Below are 25,719 nucleotides of genomic sequence, written 5' to 3'. Positions count from 1 at the left end.
TTATATATCATTTAAGTTTGTTCATGCCATCATATTTCCCATTCTCCAAAAGACAAATCAGTCCTTGAGCAAACCAAACCTGGATTCTCCCTAAAAGCCAAGATGGTTAAACTGAGACTAACTTTGGCTATATCATGAGAAGATATTAATCACCAGTAAAGACTGTAATGCTTCCTTGACAGTAGGCAGTAGAAAGGTCTCATTACAGTTGGGTATTCAGTCAAGGAGTGTGGAGCTTCTGAGTATGGCCATTGATAAACAAGATGGCTTGGAGGATATCTATTTGTAAGTTTGTCATAAGTCATAGTCAACTTGACAGCAATTAACAACAACAAAAAGACATAAAGGATTCGTACAACATCCTACTGCAAACTTCTTTATAGGTGTTATACCCTTTGTTATTCAGTTTTGAGACAATATTCAGAGCAATTTTAAATATGTTTACCAAAAGGTAATTCCATAGCAAATGTGCTTGAGATAGCAGCAAGATAATAGCCTTAGGTATATTGAAGGTACTGTGGCTCTAGATTCCATTAAATGGAGGTTCTGCTGTAAATAAGATGGTACTTTTCTCTTAAAATTGGGTTTCCAGAATTTTGGTAACCAAACTTTTTCACTTAAATATTTTGAAGCGTGAAAATGTTGATACTAAGGACATTGTTTTCTATGTGTCGCCTTTTCTCCTTTCTTGCAGGTGCCACAGTGCCAGCTCACAGAGCAGTCCTGGTGGCTCGCTGTGAGGTAATGGCAGCTATGTTTAATGGTAACTACATAGAATCAAATAGTTTTCTGGTTCCAGTTTATGGAATTGCCAAAGACACTTTCCTGTCTTTTTTAGAGTATCTGTATACTGACTCCTGCTGTCCAGGTAAGCATATACGAACATATTTTTTATCTTCAAATTTATCTTCTGTTCAACCCATGTTCACTCACAGTATGCTGAAATCATCATTTAAAACTGTACACTACATAAATAGCTTATCAGTGGGCCAGGGATGGTGATGGGATAGCTGAATGGAAGGTATGGCTGGGAATAGATGGTGATAGATCTGATTGGATCTTCTTTTGTTTGAAGATTAACCTTCCAGGATTAAGAAATACAAACAGGAATATCAGATCTGACCTGTTTGTGAAAAGGAGTGGCATAAGATTACAAACTGCCCATTTAGCAGTTACTGAAGTTAAGAGTACCACATTCCCTTATTGACAGCCTTCAATGTGGTGACAGACATAGAAGTAGCCGAGTGCAGGCAAATCAGTACTGTTCACTTAGGGCACTTTGGGTCAGTTGGAAGCTACTGTTGTACTATTCTAATCTGCCCATCTTTCACCAGTGTCTTGAAGTACTGCCTGATAAGAGAATGGCTCCGTCCATTACCACTTTAGCTGAATAATATGTGGCTACTTTGATTTGGCAAAAAACAAACCTACAAACCAAATGTTATTTTAATTTTTTTTGGCTTCTTGCTAAATATAAAAGAAATATAAATGTGCATGTTTTAGGCCCTGATCTTTAAATCCACTTAAGTACATGCGATTTAATAACTATTGTAGACTAAAGTTGTAATCCATGAGATTATGAATAAATCCTTAAAGACGGAAAAGAAACTGCACTTTTGTCACGACCCAGGCTGCAGAGCACCAATAACCATACACAGAGGCCAGAATCTATCTAATATCTTTATTAAGGGAATATATAAAGTTAATAAAAGCAAGTGTAGGAAATAGTTCAGAAGTAGACCTTTCAGGGAAGGTCAAAATTAGTCCAAAGAAACAATGTCCAATATGAAATATTAAGGTCCAAAGTTGTAATCCAATAACCGAAACACTCACTTTGCCGAGCAAAGTGAGGGGAGATGACAAGGTCCTTTAGTCCATGAAACTTGAGCAAGGCTAGGAAGTAACTTGATTCTTGGAACACAAGGCTTGAAACAAGGCAACAAGAAACGAGGAGCAAGAACAAGATCCGTGGTAATTATTTGGCAAGGTCCGGGAAGCAAGGCAAGATCCGGGGAGTAAACAAGGCTGGGAGCGGAGGCTTGGAAACAGGAACGAGGCTTGGAAACAGGAACGAGGCTTGGAAGCGGGAGTAGCGCTGTCCACACACACTACTCCAGTAGCTGACGAATTGACTCCGCAAGATTCCTAAAGCGCAAGGAACCTAAATAGGGTCCCGTTTTCCCACCAAAGAACACTTCTCTGGGGAATCAGAAACGAAAGTCAATCTCTGTGCCCAGATGTATGACTCCCTAAAATTTCTCATGAAAGCAGGCTTAATCATCTGAATGCTTTGCTGCGATTCTCAGGCTTCTGCGATTAGCCTGCTGAACTCCTTTTTGTTGTTGATAATAATTACGGCGAGAAAATGGGGGAGATTTTGACTCAGGGCTTGTTTGGCAGATTTCTGGAAGACAAACCTCCTGCAGGTGCAAGGGCTCCAATTCTGGCTGGGAAAGTTCCCTTTCTGGCTGAAATGGTGGAAAACCCAAGTTTTCCTCTTCATCTGTCACAACAGCACTAGGAACGGGACTACATGGCCCATGAGTCATCACACTATCCCCCTCCTCAAGCCCCCTCTCAAAATAGGGCTCTCTCCCCGAGGCGCGAGGCCGCGGCTTGGTGGGGTAGGTCTGATGGAAGCGGCGGGTTAAATCGGGGGCATGGACTGTGGAAGCGTCTTCCCATGAGCGTTCCTCGGGCCCAAAACCCACCCAGTCAATGAGATATTGCAGGCGGCGGCGGTGAAAGCGAGAATCCAAAATGTCCTGAACCTCGAACTCCTCCTCCCCATCCACCAAAACAGGAGGGGGGGGCGGCCGGTCTGCATCAGGGCGCACACCATCCGCCGGAAGGAGCAGGGAGCGATGGAACACTGGATGAATGCGCATAGAGCGCGGGAGTTGGAGTTTGAAAGTCACGGGGTTAAGTTGCGCCACCACCGGATAGGGACCAATGAAACGGGCATCTAACTTCCGGCAAGGGCGATGGGAGGGCAAAAAGCGAGTGGACAGAAGAACCCGGTCTCCTACCTTGATTTCGGGGCCCGGCTGGCGATGTTTGTCAGCGTGGCGTTTATAGTCCTCCTTGGCTTGGTCTAGTTGCTGGAGCAAAAGTTGTTGCACCGCTGTGAGTTCCTGCAGCCAGTCTTCTGCTGCGGGAACTTCTGAGGTTTCAACAATAGAAGGAAAGAAACGTGGATGGAAGCCGTAGTTTGCAAAGAACGGGGTTTCTTTAGTTGAAGCCTGGACACCATTGTTATAGGCAAACTCCGACAGCGGTAATAGGGAAGCCCAATTGTCCTGCTGGTAGTTTACATAACAGCGAAGGTATTGTTCCAGAGTGGCATTGGTGCGCTCAGTTTGCCCATCCGTTTGGGGATGGTGAGCCGAAGATAAACGAGAGTCTATGCCCAATAGTTTTTGTAGTGCTTTCCAGAAACGAGAGGTGAATTGAGACCCACGGTCTGTGACCAAACTTTTGGGCAAACCATGCAATCTGAAAACATGCTGAAGGAATAAATCTGCAGTCTCTTTGGCCGTGGGAAGGCCATCGCAGGGAATGAAATGGGCGAGCTTGGTAAAAAGGTCCACCACCACTAGGATCGTGGTGAATCCACAGGAAGGTGGTAGGTCAGTGATAAAATCCGCCGAGATTATTTCCCATGGGCGAGATGGAGTAGGAAGGGGATGCAGAAGCCCTGAGGGTTTCTCCCGTCTTGTCTTGGAGCGCTGGCATACTGGGCAGGAATTGACATATTTTTCCACATCCTTGCGGATCTTGGGCCACCAGAAATCTCTTAGGATCAAATGCATGGTTTTAAATAGTCCGAAATGCCCTGCTGGCTTGCAGTCGTGACACAGACGAAGTGCCCTTTCCCTGCCCGGCCCCGGGGGGATGTAGACATGATTTCTATAGCAAAGTAAACCATCCTTAAGCGAGAAGGGAAAATGTAGTCCTTGGCGAAGTTGGTCCTGAGCCCAGGCATCTGCTTGTTGACTGGCCCTGATTTCCTGAGCACAAAGGGGCCCTGGAGTAGAGGGAGTAGATTCAATTGGAGTGGATTTGGTGTTTCCCACTGTGAGCGTGGCAAAGTTCTCGGGCTGCAGCAATTGGGACTCAAAGGTCTCTTTGCGCCCTGCAGCATATTCCGGTTTTCGTGACAGAGCATCTGCCTGCTTGGTCTGGGCTGGGGTTACATAATGAATTTGGAAGTCAAAACGCTCAAAGAATAAAGCCCAGCGTTGTTGTCTCTGATTTAGTTTGCGGGCAGTTCTTAGATGTTCTAGATTCCGATGATCAGTGTGGACCTCAATGGGAAATTTGGCCCCTTCTAACCAATGTCTCCAAGTTTCAAAGGCTGCCTTTATGGCCAAAAGTTCCTTTTCCCAAATAGTGTAGTTTCTCTCTGGGGCGGTCAGTTGACGAGAGTAAAAGGCACAAGGGTGAAGATGTTCTCCCACTGGTTGCAAGAGTACCGCTCCAATTGCCACATCGGAGGCGTCTGCCTGTACGACAAAAGGGGTTTCAGGATCTGGGTGCTGAAGGATTGGCTGTGACGTGAATAATTTTTTTAGTTGTTGGAATCCTTTCTCAGCTTGCTCTGTCCAGCGGAAAGGCTGTTTCCCTCGGATGCAGCTGGTGATTGGATCAGACCAGCGGGCAAAGTCTGGAATGAACTTGCGGTAGTAGTTCGCGAACCCCAAGAAGCGTTGCACCTCTTTCTTGTTGGTTGGCGCCCGCCATTCCAATACTGCTGCAACCTTTGCCGGGTCCATGGTGAGCCCTAGTGGCGAGACACGATATCCCAGGAAATCTACCTCTTGTAGATCAAAAGCGCATTTTTCCAGCTTGGCATAAAGTCCATGATCCCGCAATCGTTGTAACACCATTCTGACGTGGTTCTCATGTTCTGATTGTGATCTAGAAAACACCAAAAAATCGTCCAGGTAGATAATCAAGAACCGGTCTAGATAATCCTGAAAGATATCGTTGACAAAATGTTGAAACGTTGCGGGAGCTCCACATAAACCGAAATTCATGACCAGGGTTTCGAATAAACCGAATTTAGTCTGGAAGGCAGTCTTCCACTCGTCCCCTTCCCTGATGCGAACTAGATTATAAGCTCCTCGAAGATCCAGTTTGGTGTAAACCTTAGCCCCTCGAAGCCGGTCTAAGAGGTCCGAGATCAAAGGCAGGGGATACCGGTTTCGCTTAGTGATATTGTTCAATGCTCTATAGTCCACCACCAAGCGTAGGTCCCCTGACTTCTTTTTCACAAACATCACTGGGGAAGCGGCTGGGGATTGAGAGGGTCTGATAAACCCCTTGCGGAGGTTTGTCTCTAAGAACTCCCTGAGAGCTTCTTGCTCTGGTTCAGTCAGGGAGTAGAGGTGTCCTCGCGGGATTGGGGCCCCCTCCACCAAGTCAATGGCACAGTCATAAGGTCTATGTGGGGGTAGTCTCTCGGCTTCCTTTTCATTGAATACATCCCAATATTCCGAGTACTTCTTGGGCAAGGTGATGATGGGTTCAGCGTCTGTGGCATGACAGACCTTGGCTACAAGGCAATGGTTTTGGCAATATTTTGAAGCAAACTGCAGTTCTCTGTTGGACCAGGAGATGCTTGGGTCGTGGAGTGTCAGCCATGGAATTCCCAAAATCACAGGGAAGTGGGGAACCTCGGTAACAAAGAAGGAAATCTCTTCCATGTGTTCCCTTATCCACATTCTGGTGGGTTCCGACCACTGGCTTACTGGACCTGTCTTGAGGGGGCGGCCATCGATGGCTTGCACCACACGGGCGTTCTTGAAGTCATGATATTGTAATCCCAGAGAGTCGGCATACTCTCTATCAATGAAATTGTTTGTGGCTCCTGAGTCTATCATGGCATGGACCATGACGGGTCCTTTTTTCACTGACCACAAGGTGACCACTAGGAGAAATAGGACCCCGGTTGGCGGCTCTTGAGTGGGGTTTTTGACCGGGTTGGCGAGCCTCTCTACGCCCGGTCGCTGGCTTCCCCCGCCGGCTGTGCGCCAGCCGCCTCAGACGTCTTCGTCTCCGTGGAGGACGCCGCCGCCAGGAGCGGCGGGCTTCCCTTTGGCTGGACACTCTCTGGCAAAGTGGCCCCCGTTTCCGCAGTACCAACAGAGATTTAGGCGTTGGCGGCGGGCCTTCTCAGCGGCATCTAATCTGGGACGCACATTGCCCAACTGCATCTGCACCTCCTCGCTTCCTCTGGGGTATGGGGCTGGTGGCGGGGGTCTCCACACTGGACGCGGCTGGACGCCGGTGGGAGCGGGAGGTTTCGCTCCGGTCCTACCGCTCTGGCCTCGGATCCATTGCCTTCTGTTGGCGAGCATGACTTCAGCTCGTAAACATTGATCAATGAGTGCTTCAAGAGAGTGTGGAGGATCCACCTTGGAGATTTCCTCCAGCATCTCGATGTTGAGACCCTCCCGAAATTGTCCTCTGAGGGCTACATCGTTCCATCCGGTGTTATGGGCCAGCACTCGGAACTCGGCTATGTACTGGGACAAGGGTCTGTCCCCTTGGGAGAGGCACCGGAGTTTGTGGCCAGCTGCCTCCAAATTGTCCTCGATCCCCCAGGTCGCCTTAAGGTGGTCCAAGAAGTGTTGCGCTGATCTTAGATGTGGGGAAACTTGGTCGAACAGTGCCGTCGCCCAGTTGGCCGCTGGCCCGTCTAGGAGACTGTAAATCCACGCCACCTTGATGTCTTCTTGGGGAAACTCGGCAGCACGGGCCTCTAGATAAGCCTGGCATTGGCGACGGAAAACATGAACCTTAGAAGCTTCTCCAGAAAACTTGGTTGGCAACACCATGGCCGGGAGACGGATTCCGCGCTCCTTCAAACCCCTTATTTCACCATCCTGCGCGTTGAGCTTATCACGGATACGGTCCACTTCGTCCTTGTCGATGGTGTAGCTGAGTGGCTGGGCCCCCGGTCCGGCTCCGGTAGACATTCTGGCCTAGGTTAATTGGTGCTTAGGGTGGCGGAGTCAAACTGTCACGACCCAGGCTGCAGAGCACCAATAACCATACACAGAGGCCAGAATCTATCTAATATCTTTATTAAGGGAATATATAAAGTTAATAAAAGCAAGTGTAGGAAATAGTTCAGAAGTAGACCTTTCAGGGAAGGTCAAAATTAGTCCAAAGAAACAATGTCCAATATGAAATATTAAGGTCCAAAGTTGTAATCCAATAACCGAAACACTCACTTTGCCGAGCAAAGTGAGGGGAGATGACAAGGTCCTTTAGTCCATGAAACTTGAGCAAGGCTAGGAAGTAACTTGATTCTTGGAACACAAGGCTTGAAACAAGGCAACAAGAAACGAGGAGCAAGAACAAGATCCGTGGTAATTATTTGGCAAGGTCCGGGAAGCAAGGCAAGATCCAGGGAGTAAACAAGGCTGGGAGCGGAGGCTTGGAAACAGGAACGAGGCTTGGAAACAGGAACGAGGCTTGGAAGTGGGAGTAGCGCTGTCCACACACACTACTCCAGTAGCTGACGAATTGACTCCGCAAGATTCCTAAAGCGCAAGGAACCTAAATAGGGTCCCGTTTTCCCACCAAAGAACACTTCTCTGGGGAATCAGAAACGAAAGTCAATCTCTGTGCCCAGATGTATGACTCCCTAAAATTTCTCATGAAAGCAGGCTTAATCATCTGAATGCTTTGCTGCGATTCTCAGGCTTCTGCGATTAGCCTGCTGAACTCCTTTTTGTTGTTGATAATAATTACGGCGAGAAAATGGGGGAGATTTATTCTCAGGGCTTGTTTGGCAGATTTCTGGAAGACAAACCTCCTGCAGGTGCAAGGGCTCCAATTCTGGCTGGGAAAGTTCCCTTTCTGGCTGAAATGGTGGAAAACCCAAGTTTTCCTCTTCATCTGTCACAACAGCACTAGGAACGGGACTACATGGCCCATGAGTCATCACAACTTTGAAAGAAACCACTTCTTCCATGTCTCTCCTTTTATTTTCTCCACATGCACTGTTGTTTTCTTTGTTTTCTTCTTTCTATGAGGAAGAAGCCAATAAAGTATTCTATAGCTATGCTCCAATCTATCTATCACATTTCCAGTTAGCAATAAGAAAAAGAAGAACCTTTAGTGTTTCAGTCTCTCTACAGTGAACAATAAGACCTTTTTGTGTGTACAAAAATCTGCAGCATGTTTCACAAAGAGGAAGGAAAACTCTCAAGAGCCTGAGACACTATCTGTTTTTTTGTTCTGCAGATTCCATAGGGATTACATTTGCTGGAATTCATGCACTTTTGGTCTAGCATAGACTATATATTGAGCTTCCTTAGATAAACTTCACTTATGTTTTGTGATTGATGATTAACTTAAAAGTGAAGCTGCTGCTTTATATTTGTATGTTTTTGGTTGAATAGCTATGCATTTACTCTTTAGAAACATGTAGGCTATTACCTGTTTCACATAGACTTTGGAAAAATTACTTTTTTGGATTATGATTCAAAATGTTATGCGATCTGGAGGATTCTTGGCATTGTAATCTAAAAAGTGACTTTTCAAAAACTATCAAATCTCAGGAATTTTCTCAAGAGATCAAGAAGTTTATATTTGTAGAAAGAGTTAGTTAAAAATGACTGCTGACCTATATGAATGCAAAAGATAGGCCAGTACAGTTTAAAGGTATGTAACTGTGCCGATTACCTTGCTAGTCCATATGCCCTAATCTAACCCACATTTGATATTTTTTTACCAGGCAGCATCCTGCAAGCGATGTCCCTTTTGATTTGTGCAGAGATGTACCAGGTGTCAAGGCTCCAGCACATCTGTGAGCTTTACATTATCACACAGCTACAGAGCATGCCCAGTCGGGAATTAGCGTCAACAAGCCTGAGTGTTGTTAGCTTACTTCGAAAAGCTAAGGTATGTACTGCTGGTTGGTTACAAATGTATCAAATATATGCAGATTGACTTTTATTAATAACTGACCACTTATGAAATTCTTTTTGGAGAATATCTGGGGGTGAGGTTGGAAGAAGCACTGACTGGCCTAGTCTTTCCTTTTAAGGAATTGAATACTCAAATGATGAAGTTTCCTATGATATAGATTTATATGCAGCAGCAGCAGCAAATGACATCATCAAACAGATGGCTGCCTGTACAGATACTTCACAAGCTGACAGTCCTATCTGGGGCAGAGATTATAACCCTATCAATATTAACATATCCCATGTTCTTCTGATAAAGTTCTCTTCCCAAGATTATTTTGTTTTGTTATATTGTGATGGTTCTTCACTTCCAAAATTGTTTTGTGAATTGACTTCTTTCACAACAATAGATTCTCTGTGTATCTGTACGCTTCTTCCTCCTGTTAGTATCTGTTCTGTATTATCATTGAAGAAAAACATATATTGAGACTAGCAAGTGTCCTCCTTACTAATAATGTGTCTGGAGAGCAGATACCTCAGAGGGTTACTGTTTCTTTGATCTCTGTGCTGAAATACATAGCAACCTTCACCCAGAATCTGGCAGAAGACTGGTATATCCAGTGCCACAGAACAGAGATTTGGTTTTGTTCTTTTCATGCAGCACTTTATTAAATAACAACCTTCAGTTACATGGGGAAAAAAACAAATAGATACAGTATTCTATCCCTCGCTGATTGCTGCTATTCTAGGATAGTGATTTAGAAGCAAATCTGCTTCCACCTACATAATCCTGCAGTCCTTCATACATAGCCCCAAACTGATTTCTGTGTCTTGGTCATGCTGCCATTTGACACCAACATCAATTGTCATCATGTGTCAAATAGAAACTGTAAGATATGTCTCTGTGTATGTTATTTTTATTTATTTATTTATTTATTTATTTACAGCATTTATATTTCGCCCTTCTCACCCCGAAGGGGACTCAGGGCGGATCACATTACACATATAGGCAAACATTCAATGCCTTTTAACATAGAACAAAGACAAGACAAACATAGGCTCCGAGCGGGCCTCGAACTCATGACCTCCTGGTCACAGTGATTCATTGCAGCTGGTTGCGCTTGCTCTCCAGCCTGTTCATGTTGCTCTCCAGCCTGCGCCACAGCCCGGGCCCAGCAGGTGGGTAGGGGAAGGATTATTCTTACATTTGAGCCATGATGTCTTCACTATACCTGGTTGTGATCCACAGGTTGTGCCAGTCAGCTTTCATGTGATATGATTTCTAGCACTCAGTTTTTGCTTGATATTCATGCAGTGCTTCTTATACGTTACTCTGGACCATGTTCTGACATATAAGAAGCACTGCTTGAATATCAAGCAAAAGGTGGGTGCTAGAAATAATATCATACAAAAGCTGACGGGCACAACCTGGGGATCACAACCAGATATAGTGAAGAAATCTGCCCTTGCGCTTTGTTACTCTGCTGCTGAATACACATGCCCAGTGTGGAATACATCTCACCATGTTAAAACAGTGGATGTGGCTCTCAATGAGACATGCCACATTATCACAGGATGTCTACTTCTTACATCACTGGAGAAATTATACTGTTCAGCCATTATTACACCATTAGACATCCATTGGGAAATAGCAGCCTGTAATGAAAGGACAAAGGCAGTGACATCTCCAGCCCATCCTTTGTTTGGGTTTCAGCCAGCAAGCCAATGCCTTAAATCAAGAAATAGCTTCCTAAGATCTATAGCAGTGGTTCTCAACCTGTGGGCCCCCAGATGTTTTGGCCTTCAACTCCTAGAAATCCTAACAGCTTGTAAACTGGCTGGGATTTCTGGAGTTGTAGGACAAAAAACCTGGGGACCCACAGATTGGGAACCGCTGGTCTACAGAGATACTCACAGGAATAAGTGGCCAGCTTCTGGTCAAAGGAAATTTAGTGTAATGCCAATTTTTAAAGTTTGTTTGTGGTTTTTCTATACATTATAACTGTATTCTCAATTCGCTTCTGACACGATAAATAAATAAATACAATGATTCCAGTAGTCACAATCTTGAATCCTACCTATAGAGTGACATTTTTTCTAAAGTAAAAACATAAGTACTTTCTCTTGTATTGTTTTTCCTGCTTCTTTGGTTTACTATATCTAAACTTTTTTGCACTGCAGACAGACATAGATTGATTGTTACTTTACCCTGTGGGTCTTGAAATTGCATTATAAAGACGATATTAAATCCCTTTTGAACATATATATGGGGATTAGAAATTAAAGAATGTATATACTTTTTTTTTCAAGCTAAAGTTTTTTCAATATAATATTGGTGATCCTCCCTCTATTTCTCTTTCTCTCTTGCAGTTTCATAATTCTGATTGCCTTTCCAACTGGCTTCTCCATTTTATTGCTTCTAATTACCTAATCTTCAGTCAAAAACCTGATTTTGAAGATCTTTCAGGTAATTTACCAATTTTTTTCCAAAGCAAACAAAAAAGAGATTTGTAGTTGGACCTCTCAATATCAAAATAAGAGTACAATAATGTGCATTTACTTTAGCAGAATGTTAGGCTTTTAAGTAAACACCAAACTAGCTGCAATCTGCTGCTTTCTAAAGCTTGCAGTGACAAAATATGCTAGGCACAGACAGTACTAGATAATTTCATGGGTTCCTAAGGTAAACACACAAATGTCCCAGAAGTTCTCAAAGGGCAGGTTCCAACAAGTTTCAAATGGGCATAGACATATTTCAGAGATTAGTGAAACCACAAGCCCAGAATAGCACTGGAGGGTGAAAAGAATTAAAATAAATCTGAAAATAATAGTTGAGGCATAACTTGCAAGAACAGACCTCACCCCCTTCCATAGCAAGAATGATGGCATTTTTGGCTTGAGCTTCATATTATTCAGGTGATCATCCCAAAATGAAGTGAGCATTTGGCATTGAATTTGATATTAACATTTAGGATAGAGTAGTGGTTCTCAAACTGGGGTCCCCAGATATTTTTGAACTTCAACTCTCAGAAATCCTACCAGCTGATAAACCCAGCTGGGATTTCTGGAAGTTGTAGGCTGGGATAGAGAGTAGGCTCACATTGCGAAGAGACGATGGGGTGATGGTGACAGGGGATAGGGGAAAGGCAGAGCTACTTAATGCCTTCTTTGCCTCAGTCTTCTCACAAAAAGAAAGCCATCCTCAACCTCAGCAACATGGAGTGGATGAAGGATTAGGGGAAATCCAACCCCAAATAGGGAAACAAATCGTTCAGCAATACCTGGCCTCTCTAAATGAATTTAGAGAGCCAGATCAACTACATCCAAGAGTACTGAAGGAACTAGCAGAAGTTATTTCAGAACCATTGGCAATCATCTTTGAGAGTTCTTGGAAAAAGGGAGAAGTCCCAGCAGATTGGAGGAGGGCAAATGTGGTTCCTATCTTCAAGAAGGGAAAAAAAGGATGACCCAAATAATTACCATCCGGTCAGCTTCACGTCGCTATCAGGCAAGATTCAGGAAAAGATCGTTAAGGAAGTGGTCTGCAAACACTTGGAAACAAATGCGGTCATTGCTAATAGTCAACACGGATTTATCAAAAGCAAGTCATGTCAAGACTAATCTGATCCCTTTTTTCGACAGAGTTACAAGCTGGGTCGATACAGGGAAGTCATGGATGTAGTGTACTTGGATTTCAGTAAGGCCTTTGACAAGGTCCCCCATGACCTTCTGGCAAACAAACTAGTAAAATGTGGGCTAGACAAAACTACAGTTAGGTGGATCTGTAATTGGTTAAGCAAACGAACCCAAAGGGTGTTCACCAATGCTTCTTCTTCATAATGGAAAGAAGCCACAAGTGAATTGCCGCAGGGTTCCATCCTGGGCCCGGTTGTGTTCAACATCTTTATTAATGACTTCGACGAAGGGTTAGAAGGCATGATCATCAAGTTTGCAGATGAAACCAAATTGGGAGGGAGAGCCAATACTCCAGAAGACAGGAGAGGATTCAAAATGATCTGAAAAGATTAGAGATGGGACGAAACTAACAAAATGAAGTTCAACAGGGAGAAATGCAAAATACTCCACTTAGGCAGAAAAAATGGAATGCAAAGATACAGAATGGGGAATGCCGGGCTCGACAACAGTACATGTGGAAAAGACCTTGGAGTCCTTATGGACAACAAGTTAAACATGAGCCAACAATGTGATGCGGCGGTAAAAAAAGCCAATGGGATTTTGGCCTGCATCAATAGGAGTGTAGTGTCTAGATCTGGGAAGTCATGCTCCCCCTCTATTCTGCCTTGGTCAGACCACACCTGGAATACTGTGTCCAATTCTGGGCCCCGCAATTGAAAGGAGATGTTGATACACTGGAATGTGTCCAGAGGAGGGCAACTAAAATGATCAAGGGTCTGGAGAACAAGCCCTATGAGGAGCGGCTTAAAGAGCTGGGCATATTTAGGCTGTAGAAGAGAAGGCTGAGAGGAGACATGATAGGCATGTATAAATATTTGAGGGGAAGTCATAGGGAGGAGGAAGCAAGCTTGTTTTCTGCTGCCCTGGAGACTAGGACGCCGAAGAGTGGCTTCAAACAACAGGAAAGGAGATTCCACCTGAACATCAGGAAGAACTTCCTCACTGTGAGGGCTGTTCGGCAGTGGAACTCTCTCCCCCGGGCCGTGGTGGAGGCTCCTTCTTTGGAGGCTTTTAAGCAGAGGCTGGATGGCCATCTGTCAGGGGTGCCTTGAATGAGATTTCCTGCTTCTTTGCAGGGGGTTGGACTGGATGGCCCATGAGGTCTCTTCCAACACTATTATTTTATTATTCTACTAGCTTTGCCCGGCCACGTGTTGCTGTGGCTTATGCTTTCAGAGTGTTGTTCTTTATTTACTGTCCTGATTTTAGAGATTATATTGTTCTGTATCATTATATCACAGTAATTATTACATATTATATTTATAATCTTATATTATCTGCTTAGAACTGGATTATATGAGGCCCCTTCTACACAGCTGTATAAAATGCACACTGAAGTGGATTATATGGCAGTGTGGACTCAAGATAATCCAACTCAAAGCAGATAATATAAGATTATAAATGGATTATATAGTTGTGTGGAAGGGCCTGGAGTCTACACTGCCATATACTGTAATCCAGTTAAAATCTGATAATCTGTATTTTATAGGCAGTGGGGAAGAGGCCTAAGTGAGGCCTAACTCTGCCTGTCCCCTGGGCTGAGTGGGTTGCTAGGAGACCTAGTGGGCAGAGCTTAGCCTTCTAACTGGCAGCAATTGGATAAAAACAATTATTCTTCTCCCTCTAATTAGGACTTTATTTTTCTTTTCTTTTTGTTGTATGAACGTAGAGGCATGGATGAGGGGTTGTGCTGCCAAGTTTATTGTTTCTGGGATGTGTAGTTTTGTTGTTTTGTCCTAGGCCGAAATTTCATTACCCTTTTATATATATAGATGATAAACCCCCAGCATCCCCGGGCAAGTGGTAGTGTTTATCATCCCCAAGATTCTTGGGATTTATAGACTAAAATCATCCAGGAAGACACATGATTCCCGGCCTTGTTTTAAAGCTGTGTATTTCCATATCATTTTAACCCAATTTTGATAACTTTCTATCCTGTTCCAGCCCAAGTTAAAGATGTTTGAAATGAATTGCCAGTTATATCTAGCACAAGGTAAAATCAGACAGATAGTTTTTCATCTATAGTTCTTTTGTCATGACAAGACACTAAACTTCACCTTTTTTCTTTCAGTGGAAGAACGCAATTTTGTTGAGATGCATAGATGGCCATCTAGTATGTACCTGAAACAACTTGCAGAATACAGGAACTACATTCATTCTCGGAAATGCCACTGTCTAGTAATGTAAACTGAAAAAGGACCCTTCTTTATTTACAAAGAGGAGAGTCACAGGGCAGTAATCATGTCAGGAATCTTACAACTTCACAAGATGGAGAGCAAATCCTTGTCTGAATTCCAGTGAAATGATATATATATATATAAAATATTGCACTTGGTAATGCATAACTACTGTGCTTTTTAGCAGCATGTGAAAACTGTTTGTAGGACAGCATCACCATTTAACCAGGAAGTGGCTCTGTTGTGCAGCTGGGTCTGATTTTATTTTTTTAATATATAGAGAGAAAGAGACTTTTTTTTCTCATGCTATGCTATTTCAGGTATTTTTTAGATGAATATGGTCTGTGGCCTTCCAGAGTTTGGACAGCAACAGTCTTAGCCAGTGAGTAGATCATCTCTGATTTGGAGCCTGGAGTGCTAAGATTTGAAGAAAACCTACCCCTTTTCCAGATGGGTTTCTGTAATTACCTTCGAGCCTTTTGAGAATTCTGTAAAAGTTGTTAGTAGTGCATTTCTATTTGAGAAATTCACAAGTGTAGCTGCCCCCAGTAGCTGCATTAAACCTGTGTAGTAGTGTAAAAATACATAAAAATAACTGATGTTTAACTTCATTGAGATGTCTAACTGAAATAGCACCAATAATTTATTGCTGATCATGTTGTAGAAAGCAAGAGACAATTGCAGAATAGGCTGTTTTGCATTTTTCTGTTCCCATTGTAATGTTTTTCTACAAAGTTGTTTTCTAAATTATTTAAGTAGAGGGCCAAAAATTAAACTTGGCTAGAAGTCTAGGTTAGTACTTTCAAAGTAAATAACCAATTAACTTTTAACATTTTCCACATAAATTCCTTTATGGAAAATGTTCTAAAATTACATCTGTGAAGGCAGGCTTCTCTGTCTGTGGGAAGGAACCAAAAAAGGCCTTGTGGTTATTGTTTTGGTCCTTGAAAGAAAGGTAAGAGAGTTAGGAATAACATCTTTTACAAAGGCAGAATTTAGTAAGATTTAAAGGATTTTTAAAAAAATCTAAATTAGGATAATTTAAAAGGTTCTCAAGCCACAAAAGACAAGCTCTAGCAAAACCCAAAGAAGTCTGTGGAATGAGAAACGCTTGTCTAGAGGAGTGGCAGGGAAAAATAACTGAAGAGCCAGAGTATCACCAATAAAAAGTGGCATTGTGGGTCATGTGAACACTGCCTTTCCTGGGCAGATTGGAGTATGATCCATGCCTGGGTGTCTTCTTTTCTATGGAAAATAATAAATAATTATGATAAGTGATCCAGTGCTTCATTTTCAAAAGAGTACCTTATGTCTCGAACTTCTCCAAGAACATGAGTCTGTCCTTGCAAGTATTCTCACTAGAAACCTGCAAGCAGCCTGTGTGCCAACAAAGCTAAAATCCCAGAGGACTTGTGGTTTATATTTTGAAGTGCTGGGTAGGAGAAGGTAGGATCCTGAAAGACTTTTCTGCTCTGGCCACTGCGGATCCAAAACTTGAAGATTCAGAGGAGCCTAAACACACTGCTCAATGCCTTCTGTCATCCCATTCTCCCTTTCATCTATGACACTACTACTATTCCCAGAGAACCTGCTCACCAGCAGGACATTCCTGCCGCTTATCAGTTCATTTCATGTCACACTGAACCAGTCAGACTGCATTGAAACAGTGTGACTGGACTGTTTAGGAAGCAAACGTATTAGATGCCCTCTTAGGAAGATGAAGGTGCCCCTCATTGCCTTGTGAGGCTTTGTATGTGTACCATTGGCTTGTTTCACAAGATCCCTGAACAAACAGAGACCTTTCAACCAGGAAAATCTTGGCATGCATCACATACTTTGGGACAATGCAATACACCAAGCTTGGCTTCTGTATAACCCACATAATTCATGTAAATAGTGCTTTGTATTTTTTTAAACTTCTGATTCATTTATGAAGCTCTTACATCCTCATTAATGGGATTGCCAGTATATGCTTTAAAAAGCATTTTTTGGTATTTTTGTTTGACGTACTGTAACTAATATGCAAATATACAAAATAGAATCAATCACAAGTTGTTTCTTTAATTGTAAAATTAAAATACATTCTTGGTACATCAGTAGGGTGCGCATGAAACTTTCCCTTTCATTGCAGTGTTTACTTGCTTGCCAAGTATGCAAACTCAAAAATAGTTGGTAATTCCTAACTTGCACTCGTTTCCTGCATGTGCTAGATAGATTTTGCATACTATAGCCACATTAAGCCACAAAATAGGTTAAATAATTTATTCTAGTGATTTTGCTATTTAAACCTAGGAATAGTCTTCTTAAGTAAAGAGGTTTTGAAATCAGAACTGGTTCTAGAATATTGGAAGTGGGTGGCCACATGATGATGTTGGCTATTGGCATATACATATTGCACTCTGAATTTTTATACTCTAACCTAAGTTTTATACTTCAGTCTAGGTTTTATGGCCTCTTGTGGTAAAGTACTGCTTGTACAACAGTGATTATCTATAAAATGATGGAAATAAGCAGAACCACTAATGTTCCTGCAGATGGCAGGAATCAAAAATAATAATATTCACCATCTCCTAGATCTGAGATAAATTAGTGGGGGTTTTAAGGAGTGGAAACCACACATGGAGCATTTGTTTATAGTGTTTGATTCCCATGTAGTTTGGTATAATGTGCATTAGGTACATACATTTGTAAAACTTTAAATTCTTTTTTAGCTTGAGTATGGGAAAACCCACGAGATACTGACATACACATTATCAATTTTTATGTTTATTATTAGTAATAGCCTGAGAAATCCTTGCACAGCTTGATCTACCAAGTGAGCCATAAAAGTGGCACAGAGCTCACAATTTCCCTGTATTATAATCCCCTCTCAGATTGTTAATTGCTGCTATTCCTTCCACAGGTATGGAGTCATGGTATAACATTCCTAAAGTTTCTCTTCTGAAGTTTCTTGGCCAATTAATACAGCCATTCTCTGCCCATCTATCTTTAAATAAACCTAACAAGTTCAATTGTGTTTACTTCTGAGAAGATACATATGTAGTTCATTTGAAAGAAAACCTACAATAACTTCGGCTTTTCCAGTAATATAGTTATTAGTAAGCTGGCAGAGTTCACATATTGAAGGGATTATTTTAAAAGTCTATTTTTATAAGAGAATCATTTCAAATAACAAGACTGTTATAATTTCTTAAATGACGTTATCACTACGTGCTAATTTCAAACCAGTATGACGATTATAGAGAGACAATTCTAGGATCCTCATAAGATTCTTTGTTACAGAACTGTCACACAGAGAAAGATGTTTTGGGTAAAAGAGATATTTTATTATGGCATGTGTTGAAAATGTAAAAATAATTTCTGAAGTTAGAAGGTGCTTTTCATTCACAAAATTTTAAATGTATTATTTAACACCACATTAAAAACACAATAAAACGTTTTTTTCTTAAGTGTTCATTTCCTACGCCTATTTATTAATTAAACTACATTATACAGTTCATGGAATTTGTATCATGTCTGAAAACCAAAATGACAACATACATAATATGCTTAGAATGGAAATGAACAACCTTTGTTTCTTCAGTAGTTTCATAGAATCATAGAATCATAGAATCATAGAATCATAGAATAGTAGAGTTGGAAGAGACCTCATGGGCCATCCAGTCCAACCCCCTGCTAAGAAGCAGGAAATCGCATTCAAAGCACCCCCGACAGATGGCCATCCAGCCTCTGCTTAAAAGCCTCCAAAGAAGGAGCCTCTACCACGGCCCCGGGGAGAGAGTTCCACTGTCGAACAGCTCTCACAGTGAGGAAGTTCTTCCTGATGTTCAGGTGGAATCTCCTTTCCTGTAGTTTGAAGCCATTGTTCCGTGTCCTAGTCTGCAGGACAGCAGAAAACAAGCTTGCTCCCTCCTCCCTATGACTTCCCTTCACGTATTTGTACATGGCTATCATGTCTCCTCTCAGCCTTGATAGCCATGTACAAGTTTAGACTACAAGTCCCATAATCCCTTGCCAGTGGCAAAGCTGGATACGTCTGATGGTAATATTAGGCCGAAAAATTTGAAGGGCCAAAAGTTTTATACTCATGGATTCATTTGTGTATGATTTTCTCCTCATTGGGCTACATGCACAATAGGTAAGGGTAGAGGTTTTCCTCCGACATTAAATCTAGTTGTGTCCGAATCTGGGGGTTGATGCTCATCTCAATTTCTAAGCTGAAGAACCAGCGTTTTCCATAGGTACCTCCAAGGTCATGTGGCCGGCATGATTGCATGGAGCGCCATTACCTTCCTGCTGGAGCGGTACCTATTGATCTACTCACATTTGCATGTTTTCAAACTACTAGGTTTGCAGAAGCTGGGGCTAACAGCTCCCTGGATTCAAATCACCAACCTTTTGATCAGCAAGTTCAGCAGCTCAATGGTTTAACTCACTGTGCCACCGGGGTAATCCATCCATACATACATACATAATGACACATGATAAATTCTATCTGTCACTCATTTACACGCCTCAGCGTCCTTACCTGAAGCACTCTAATGTACAGGTCCTGATTTAACAAGTTATTTTTAAAGGATACAATGTTGCTCTGTTCTCACAAAAATTTTCATTTTCTGTTGAACTGTAGCATGCAAAATTGTAAGTTTTGACAAAGCTCTGCAAGCATTACCTATGGTTTATGATTAATCAAAGAACTGAATGAAGTATGGATGAATTCTCATGAATGAAATTTGTAACACTACAGATAACTTCTGAACAATTTATTTAGTTCCTAGGATGGGGAAATCTTAATAGCATTAAAAATCCTTGGGGTCAAATCTACAGATACAGCGAATACTGCCCTTTCCCCTGTGGCACTGTTGCAGAACCAACACGTTCTCTTACAATATAAGAACCCTAAAATTACACTGTGTCTGAAAACTGCAACATGAGACCTGTAATTATTACCATACCTAACAGCATTCAGAAAATAGTGACCTGACCTTTTCTCTGGGGAAAAATCCCCAAAGTTCATTAGCATTCATAGGTGGGAAAGTCAGGTCGCCCTGAAGTTTGCAGAGCTTAACAGCCTGATTACCATCAAGGTGTGGGAAACTTTCCAAGCCTGACAGTTATGAATGCTTCCTAGTACTCAAAGGTATGCACAAAAGGTCAATAGTGATGTATGTTTTTTTGTGTAGACAAACATATGGGAAAGTAATATGTCTAACCAGTAGGATAAGGTAGGGTGTCTTTTTGGAGTCTACTGAAATAAATGTGATTGGCCTGAAGGCAAAGTAGAAAGAAAGTACAGACAAACAGGCAAATAGATTTGATTTGTAGAAGTGGCATTATGGAAGGACTTTCCTCTGCTCCTTTCTCTGATGTCACACATATTTTTTGTTTCTGCTTTTGTTGCCATATGAGAATACACATTCCATATAATAATTCACATTCAGACAAATCTGTCCAAATCTATGCTGAAAATGCTGTACCAACCTTTTATTCCAAAGGGGGAAAATGAACGTATCCCCCACACAGTGGTGCTTAATGTCACCTAAGAAATTAAAATACGTTTATTCTTGGCTCCCCAACATTTATTGTTGCTAGAATTTTTTAAAAAATCCTGATGCTTTTATGTATTCTTTGAACCTTCCCCCATGACCAAAACTAGGAATCTGAAATGTTCAATTTATTATGAAACCTGAAGGGCAACTGAAATTTCAAACATCTAACACTTACCCTGAGTTAGAAGCAGCCAATAATTATAAGACAGCTGGCAGTCATAGCTTGCAAAGTGAGTTCTTTCTTACTCTTCTTCCAGTCAGGCTGCTGCTCTTTCTTCCTTGGTGCTCAAAAGCAGTGGGAAACAAGCTCAGGCATATTGTTGCTGTTGTCTGCTTTCAAGATATTTCTGACTTACAGAACCTAGCACAGGGTTTTCTATGCAAAATTTGTTCATAAGGCAATTGGCTTTGCTTTCCGCATAGCTAATTGTAGGCAGGAAGACAAAACTAAGTTCGTTATCCTTCAGCTGTTGCTGTGCTCCAGAATGGGGGCCTTGTGCAGAAAAAAAAGAGATATCTGTCTGCAAGATCCAAAAAAGTAGATATGCAGGTGTAACCCAAAGTACCTCTGAATACAATCCCAAAAGATGTGTGTATGTCCACTACAGTCTTCTTCCTTCCCCATATTTTAACTTGAACAACCCTATGAGGATGTTTAAGTAAGATAATAATTGCCTCAAGGTATCATTCAGGTATCATTCAGGTAGGCTTTCAACCTGGACTCTAACCATTATTTCATAATTTCCTTACAGGTGTCACAGTGATAGCGAAGTACCATTATTGCTTGCAGTTGTGGATAGAAATGTTCTATCTGTTTTCATTCATTCCTGTTTTAATACCTCATTTGACAACAGAGTTCATACAGCACACTTCATAAGATAGAAACCATGACTCAGGTTTTGACATGTTGCCAAGAAAGGTAGCCCTGAATTCAGTTCAAAGATTATAAGATCACTACCTATAAAGCATTCAGTAGCTTCAAGCAGAAATCAAAGTAGTTGTACATTATTTTATGATCTAGCAGTTAATGTTATACCCAATTATACATTTAATGGAAGTGTAGCCTTGCTCCATCGAGAACAATTGAAAACTTTGTACAGGTTTCTAAGCTGGAGTGGTAAGCAGAAGAGTGGGATGTTTGAGGCTCCATCTACACTGGCATATGCTGCAGTTTGTAACTGCGTTATGTGAGCAGTATAAACTAATATATTACAGTTTTACTGAATTGAACTGTTTTATATGGATCTACACTAACTGCATTATATGACAGTGTAGAAGCTGGCAGGACATCGCTCATTATTTTAGAAATTGCTGCTAAGTGATTGAACATTATTACTACTTAATCTTTGTTGACCAGATGATGAACCAAAAAAATGATTTTGGAGGAACAGTTGCCCGACACAGTATAGAGCTATTAGGATAAGAAAGGAGGGAACGGGATTAAGCCGCAGCTCATGATGAGTGGTATCATATAGGTTTCATATGTCCAGAAGACATTCAAGCTCCATAGATTTGGAAAGGATCCCATAGTCCCCGGCTCAGTGCAGGAATTCCAGCTGAAGAATCCCTATCAGATAGCTATCCAACCTTTTCTGAAGATCCAGAGAAAGAGACCCCACCACATTTATAGGCGATTAGTTCCATTTGCAAACCATGGTTATAATCAAACAGTTCATTCTAATGTTCAATCAAAAACTACATTTCTGTAACTTAAAACCTTTAGACCTGGTCAGTAAAGAAGCCTACACTCTCCTCTCTGTGACAGTCCTTCAGATATTAAAAAAATGCAGTAATGCCACCCTGCAATCTTCTCATCACCCGGTTGAACACAGCCAACTCCCTCAACTCTTCTTTATATTGTTTAGTTCACCATACCTCTTATCATCCTTATTTGAATCCTCCCCAAGCTGTCTATATTGTTCTTAAAATGAGGCACCTAGGGAACAGCTGGAAGGAACCAATGAAGCTTTATTTGCATGAAGAAAACAGAGCAAAATGACACCTGGACCTGCCCAAGAGTGAGGGCATGGAAATGAAGTACACTCAAATGATTCAGTGCAATGAAAAACAAACTTTCTGTTAGCATGAGCATTTTATTCTGTTAAGTCAGGTTTGATCATTCTGCTTACTAGCAGGAATACTGACATGTATAAAAGTTTTACAATAATATTTTAATACATTTTAGCACCCACCACCGCTACCGCTCTGTTTTGAAATGTGCATTAAACAACACATCTAATGAGGAAAACAGGAGGTAGGCAACTGCAGGTCTGTGTTCCAAAGTCCTGTGTTGTGGCATGAGATAGCCCCAGGCTACAGGCATCTCTGCTCTGAAAGTAAAAGATAAGAAGGTAAGGCTACAGAAACATTTCCAGGAACTGAACGTGAGCCCCTCTCCCCTCAAACCTTCCAAACCCCAAGCAGCACTTACATTACACTGTTGGAAATTTAGTTGTAGTTTAAGAATATGTAAGCAAACAATAGTTGCTAGTATCTATGTTTTCTTTGCTAGGTGTCTCTGCATACTTCATACTTTATAGAAAAAAATATTTACAGAATTTCTGTTTATTGTTCATTTACAACAGATGCCTATGAGCAAATGTATAGGTTCGAATGCAGTTTCATGGGTGGAGCTCCATGTGTTAAACTCCTTGTGCAAGCAACCACCTACATGTAGGTTGCATATGGAAAGTTGGGTTGGCACCACTTTGAATAATGCTTATGCTTACACATGAAAATCCTTTTGCACACATTAATTCTATTGAGAGCTGCATCTATATTCCTTCGTTCTGAGATCAGATGGCAAGTGACCTTATTTTCTCACCTTCACAAGGCTCCAATTTTCTTTAACAGGGTCTCAAGTTCTCCAGATTTATTCAGAGCCTCTAGGTCTGAAAAACCACCAATACAGGTATCTCCAATAAAGATACGAGGTACCTGAAAGGAAGGACAAGTTATTGGTATTTCTCAGTACAGAAACACACTTTAGAAATACAGTATCCTTGGAAGAGTGAAAAACAAGGCAGGACAATTAGAACAACAGGAAACATGAAGGTAGGGTAGAGGGGTATAGTAGCAATTTACCATATTTTGGTTAAACCCTTGTGCCAGCTGGACTGCTGAACTGAAGGTTGCTGGTTCAAATCCGCAAGACTGAGTGAGCTACCATCTGTCAGCTCTAGCTTGCGGGGACATGAGAAAAGCCTCCCAGGCATCCCCTGAGCAACGTTTCTGTAGAAGGCCAATTCTCTCACACCAGAAGCAACTAAAGTCGCTTCTGACACGATAAAAAAAAAAACCTTTTGGATTTTGGGCTGTCCAGAAGTGTTGGACTCCATGTTCCACTATCCATAGCTAACACATACCAACACCTGCCCTGATGGGTATTTTGAACACATTTTCTGTGTGGGATTAAAAATCCTAGAATAAGACTGAATTTTCACAGACTTGCTTTACCCTGCCTAGAAATAGCTAATCCACTGAGGTCACTGTGTTATAGGTTTCAAGATCCACCATCTGGATTTGCATAACAATGGAGAAGGAAGTTCCTTCCCTGTGCTTTTGCTTTTCTCTTTGGAAGTATTCCCATCATTACATCTGTTTAAAATAGAAAATGAATATTCTGCACTTTGGGCTTCCTTATGCTTGTGTAGGTTTGAGCAATTAGCTCCAAAATCTGTTTTTTCACTGATTACATAGCGTTAAACCCCTCTCATAGCATCCCATTTTGAAGCATAATTCTAAGATATTACACGAGGTCTGGTTCCATCAGTGCTAAGTTGCAGTATATTTTGATACAGTGTCCCACAATACAAGCACAGTGTGTCACAAAGTATATTGGTGAGCATACATACAATCTGTTCATTCCAATGTGGCTCAAAAAAGGAAAACTTCCAGTGCATCCATTTCTATTTGTTCTGTGCTTTTTACATGCAATAATTTAGTAAACAAATGCCCAGTCTACTTCTCTAATGGTTGGAATGGGAAAGAGATAATTGTCTAATAGATTTTTGATGTCAGGCATCCATCAGAGTTAGGAATAGAGCCAGTAAAAAGACCTGGCAACCTACCAGGGCTAATAAACATCAGGATGGATACATATTGTTCCACTGTTTTATGGTTTACTTTCCATTCCTGTAAGTGCTCTCCTCTAGGCACCTTGGTCATCATGAGCAAATTACAATATGAAACCAGTGGAGTTCATGTCTAGAATATTGGAATAGAGAGACAGACTATCTGCATTCTCTGCTACAACATGAGAACAGACTCAGGTTGTAACAGAGGGTGGTGATATACATGACAGTGTCAGTTGCCACTTGTCCTTTGGAAAGTGCAACTTTCTTTTGATGTGTTCTATTAAACACCTAAACCTGTTCACAGATGCAAGATTTGGAGCATTTAAGAGGAACAGAAGTATTTCGCTTATCTTTACTGTGCACAGTAGACAGGATCCAAAAGACCATAAACAGTGTCGGCACTCAATATAATGGAGAAGGGTTCACTATATCCTTCCAAAGGCAAAAAAGGAAGGTTGTAAAGATTGTAAGGTTGATTTTGGAAACCATATACCATAACTAGAAATGGAGATACAACTTATCCATCCCATGTGACATCAGCACATGCTTAATTAAATTTTATCAAGAAGAACTAAAGTGAAATCCGACCCATTAAATCCCAATAGTTGCAATGGGAAAGAGTTAAGCAAGATGGTAAAATGGCTCAAGTACCCGACATTAGATGCGTGGGAAAGCACCCACAAAAATGTATACGTAATAAATCTTTACAGCTTTTAAGGTGTCACAAGACTTTCCAGTTAATTGTTGTTCCTATAGTGAAAGAGAAACCAACTAGTTCAAAGTGCTACACAGTATATGCCTTCTCCTATTAGGTTATTTGGGAGAGAAAGCAACAAATTACAACAGCAACCAGAGAGCAAAAACCTGATCTTTTCCCTCCCCCCCCCCCCCTCCCTGTGTCCAATAATTAAGTCATTGAGAGCAAACTTACTGTTCTAGCGCCTGTAGCTCGCAGGAGATAGTCCTGAATGTCAGGCGTATCACTTCGGCTTGAGAGATCAATATATTCCAAATGCCCAGGCTTCAGGTGAAGTGCTTCCAGAAGCTCGACAGCTTTGTAACAGTAAGGACAGCCTGTCTTCCCAAATATCACCACTTTGTTAGGTGCAAGCCTGCTCATCACAAATTGCTGGGCCATTGTGCACAGTGTCCGGCTTCTTGGTCGCAAGCAGACAGTTCAGCTGTTTCCAGGAACACCAAAGATCACAGCAAGAAGGCAGAGAGTGCAGCTGTTGTTACAGCAACTGTACTTGAGCTCTAGCTTTTATGAGCTACGAACTGCACTCCTCCTCTAAAG

General features: G+C 41.7%; 2 protein-coding genes across 2 annotated transcripts in view; one reads left to right on the top strand and one right to left on the bottom strand.

The window, feature by feature from the left end:
* Positions 1-18,246, top strand: part of rhobtb3 (Rho related BTB domain containing 3) — a 41,478-nt gene extending 23,232 nt beyond the window's left edge. The window contains exons 9-12 of the mRNA XM_008103065.3: positions 695-868; positions 8,753-8,919; positions 11,295-11,391; positions 14,692-18,246. Of these exons, the coding sequence (XP_008101272.1) occupies positions 695-868; positions 8,753-8,919; positions 11,295-11,391; positions 14,692-14,807 (554 nt within the window). The 3' untranslated portion in view covers positions 14,808-18,246. The remainder of the gene's footprint in view (positions 1-694; positions 869-8,752; positions 8,920-11,294; positions 11,392-14,691) is intronic.
* A 4,050-nt stretch (positions 18,247-22,296) lies between these two features.
* Positions 22,297-25,710, bottom strand: glrx (glutaredoxin). The gene is made up of 3 exons (XM_003216372.4): positions 25,354-25,710; positions 23,171-23,283; positions 22,297-22,676 (listed from the first exon to the last, which is right to left on the bottom strand). The coding sequence occupies exons 1-2, from the start codon at positions 25,558-25,560 to the stop codon at positions 23,173-23,175; spliced, it is 318 nt and encodes a 105-aa protein (XP_003216420.1). The 5' UTR covers positions 25,561-25,710; the 3' UTR covers positions 22,297-22,676; positions 23,171-23,172.
* Between the last annotated feature and the right edge of the window lie 9 nt (positions 25,711-25,719).

This window comes from Anolis carolinensis, chromosome 2 (assembly GCF_035594765.1).
Source record: "Anolis carolinensis isolate JA03-04 chromosome 2, rAnoCar3.1.pri, whole genome shotgun sequence".
Classification (NCBI taxonomy): domain Eukaryota; kingdom Metazoa; phylum Chordata; class Lepidosauria; order Squamata; family Dactyloidae; genus Anolis; species Anolis carolinensis.
The sequence above is the reverse complement of the archived record's forward strand: the minus strand, read 5'-3'. Positions and strand labels throughout refer to the sequence as shown.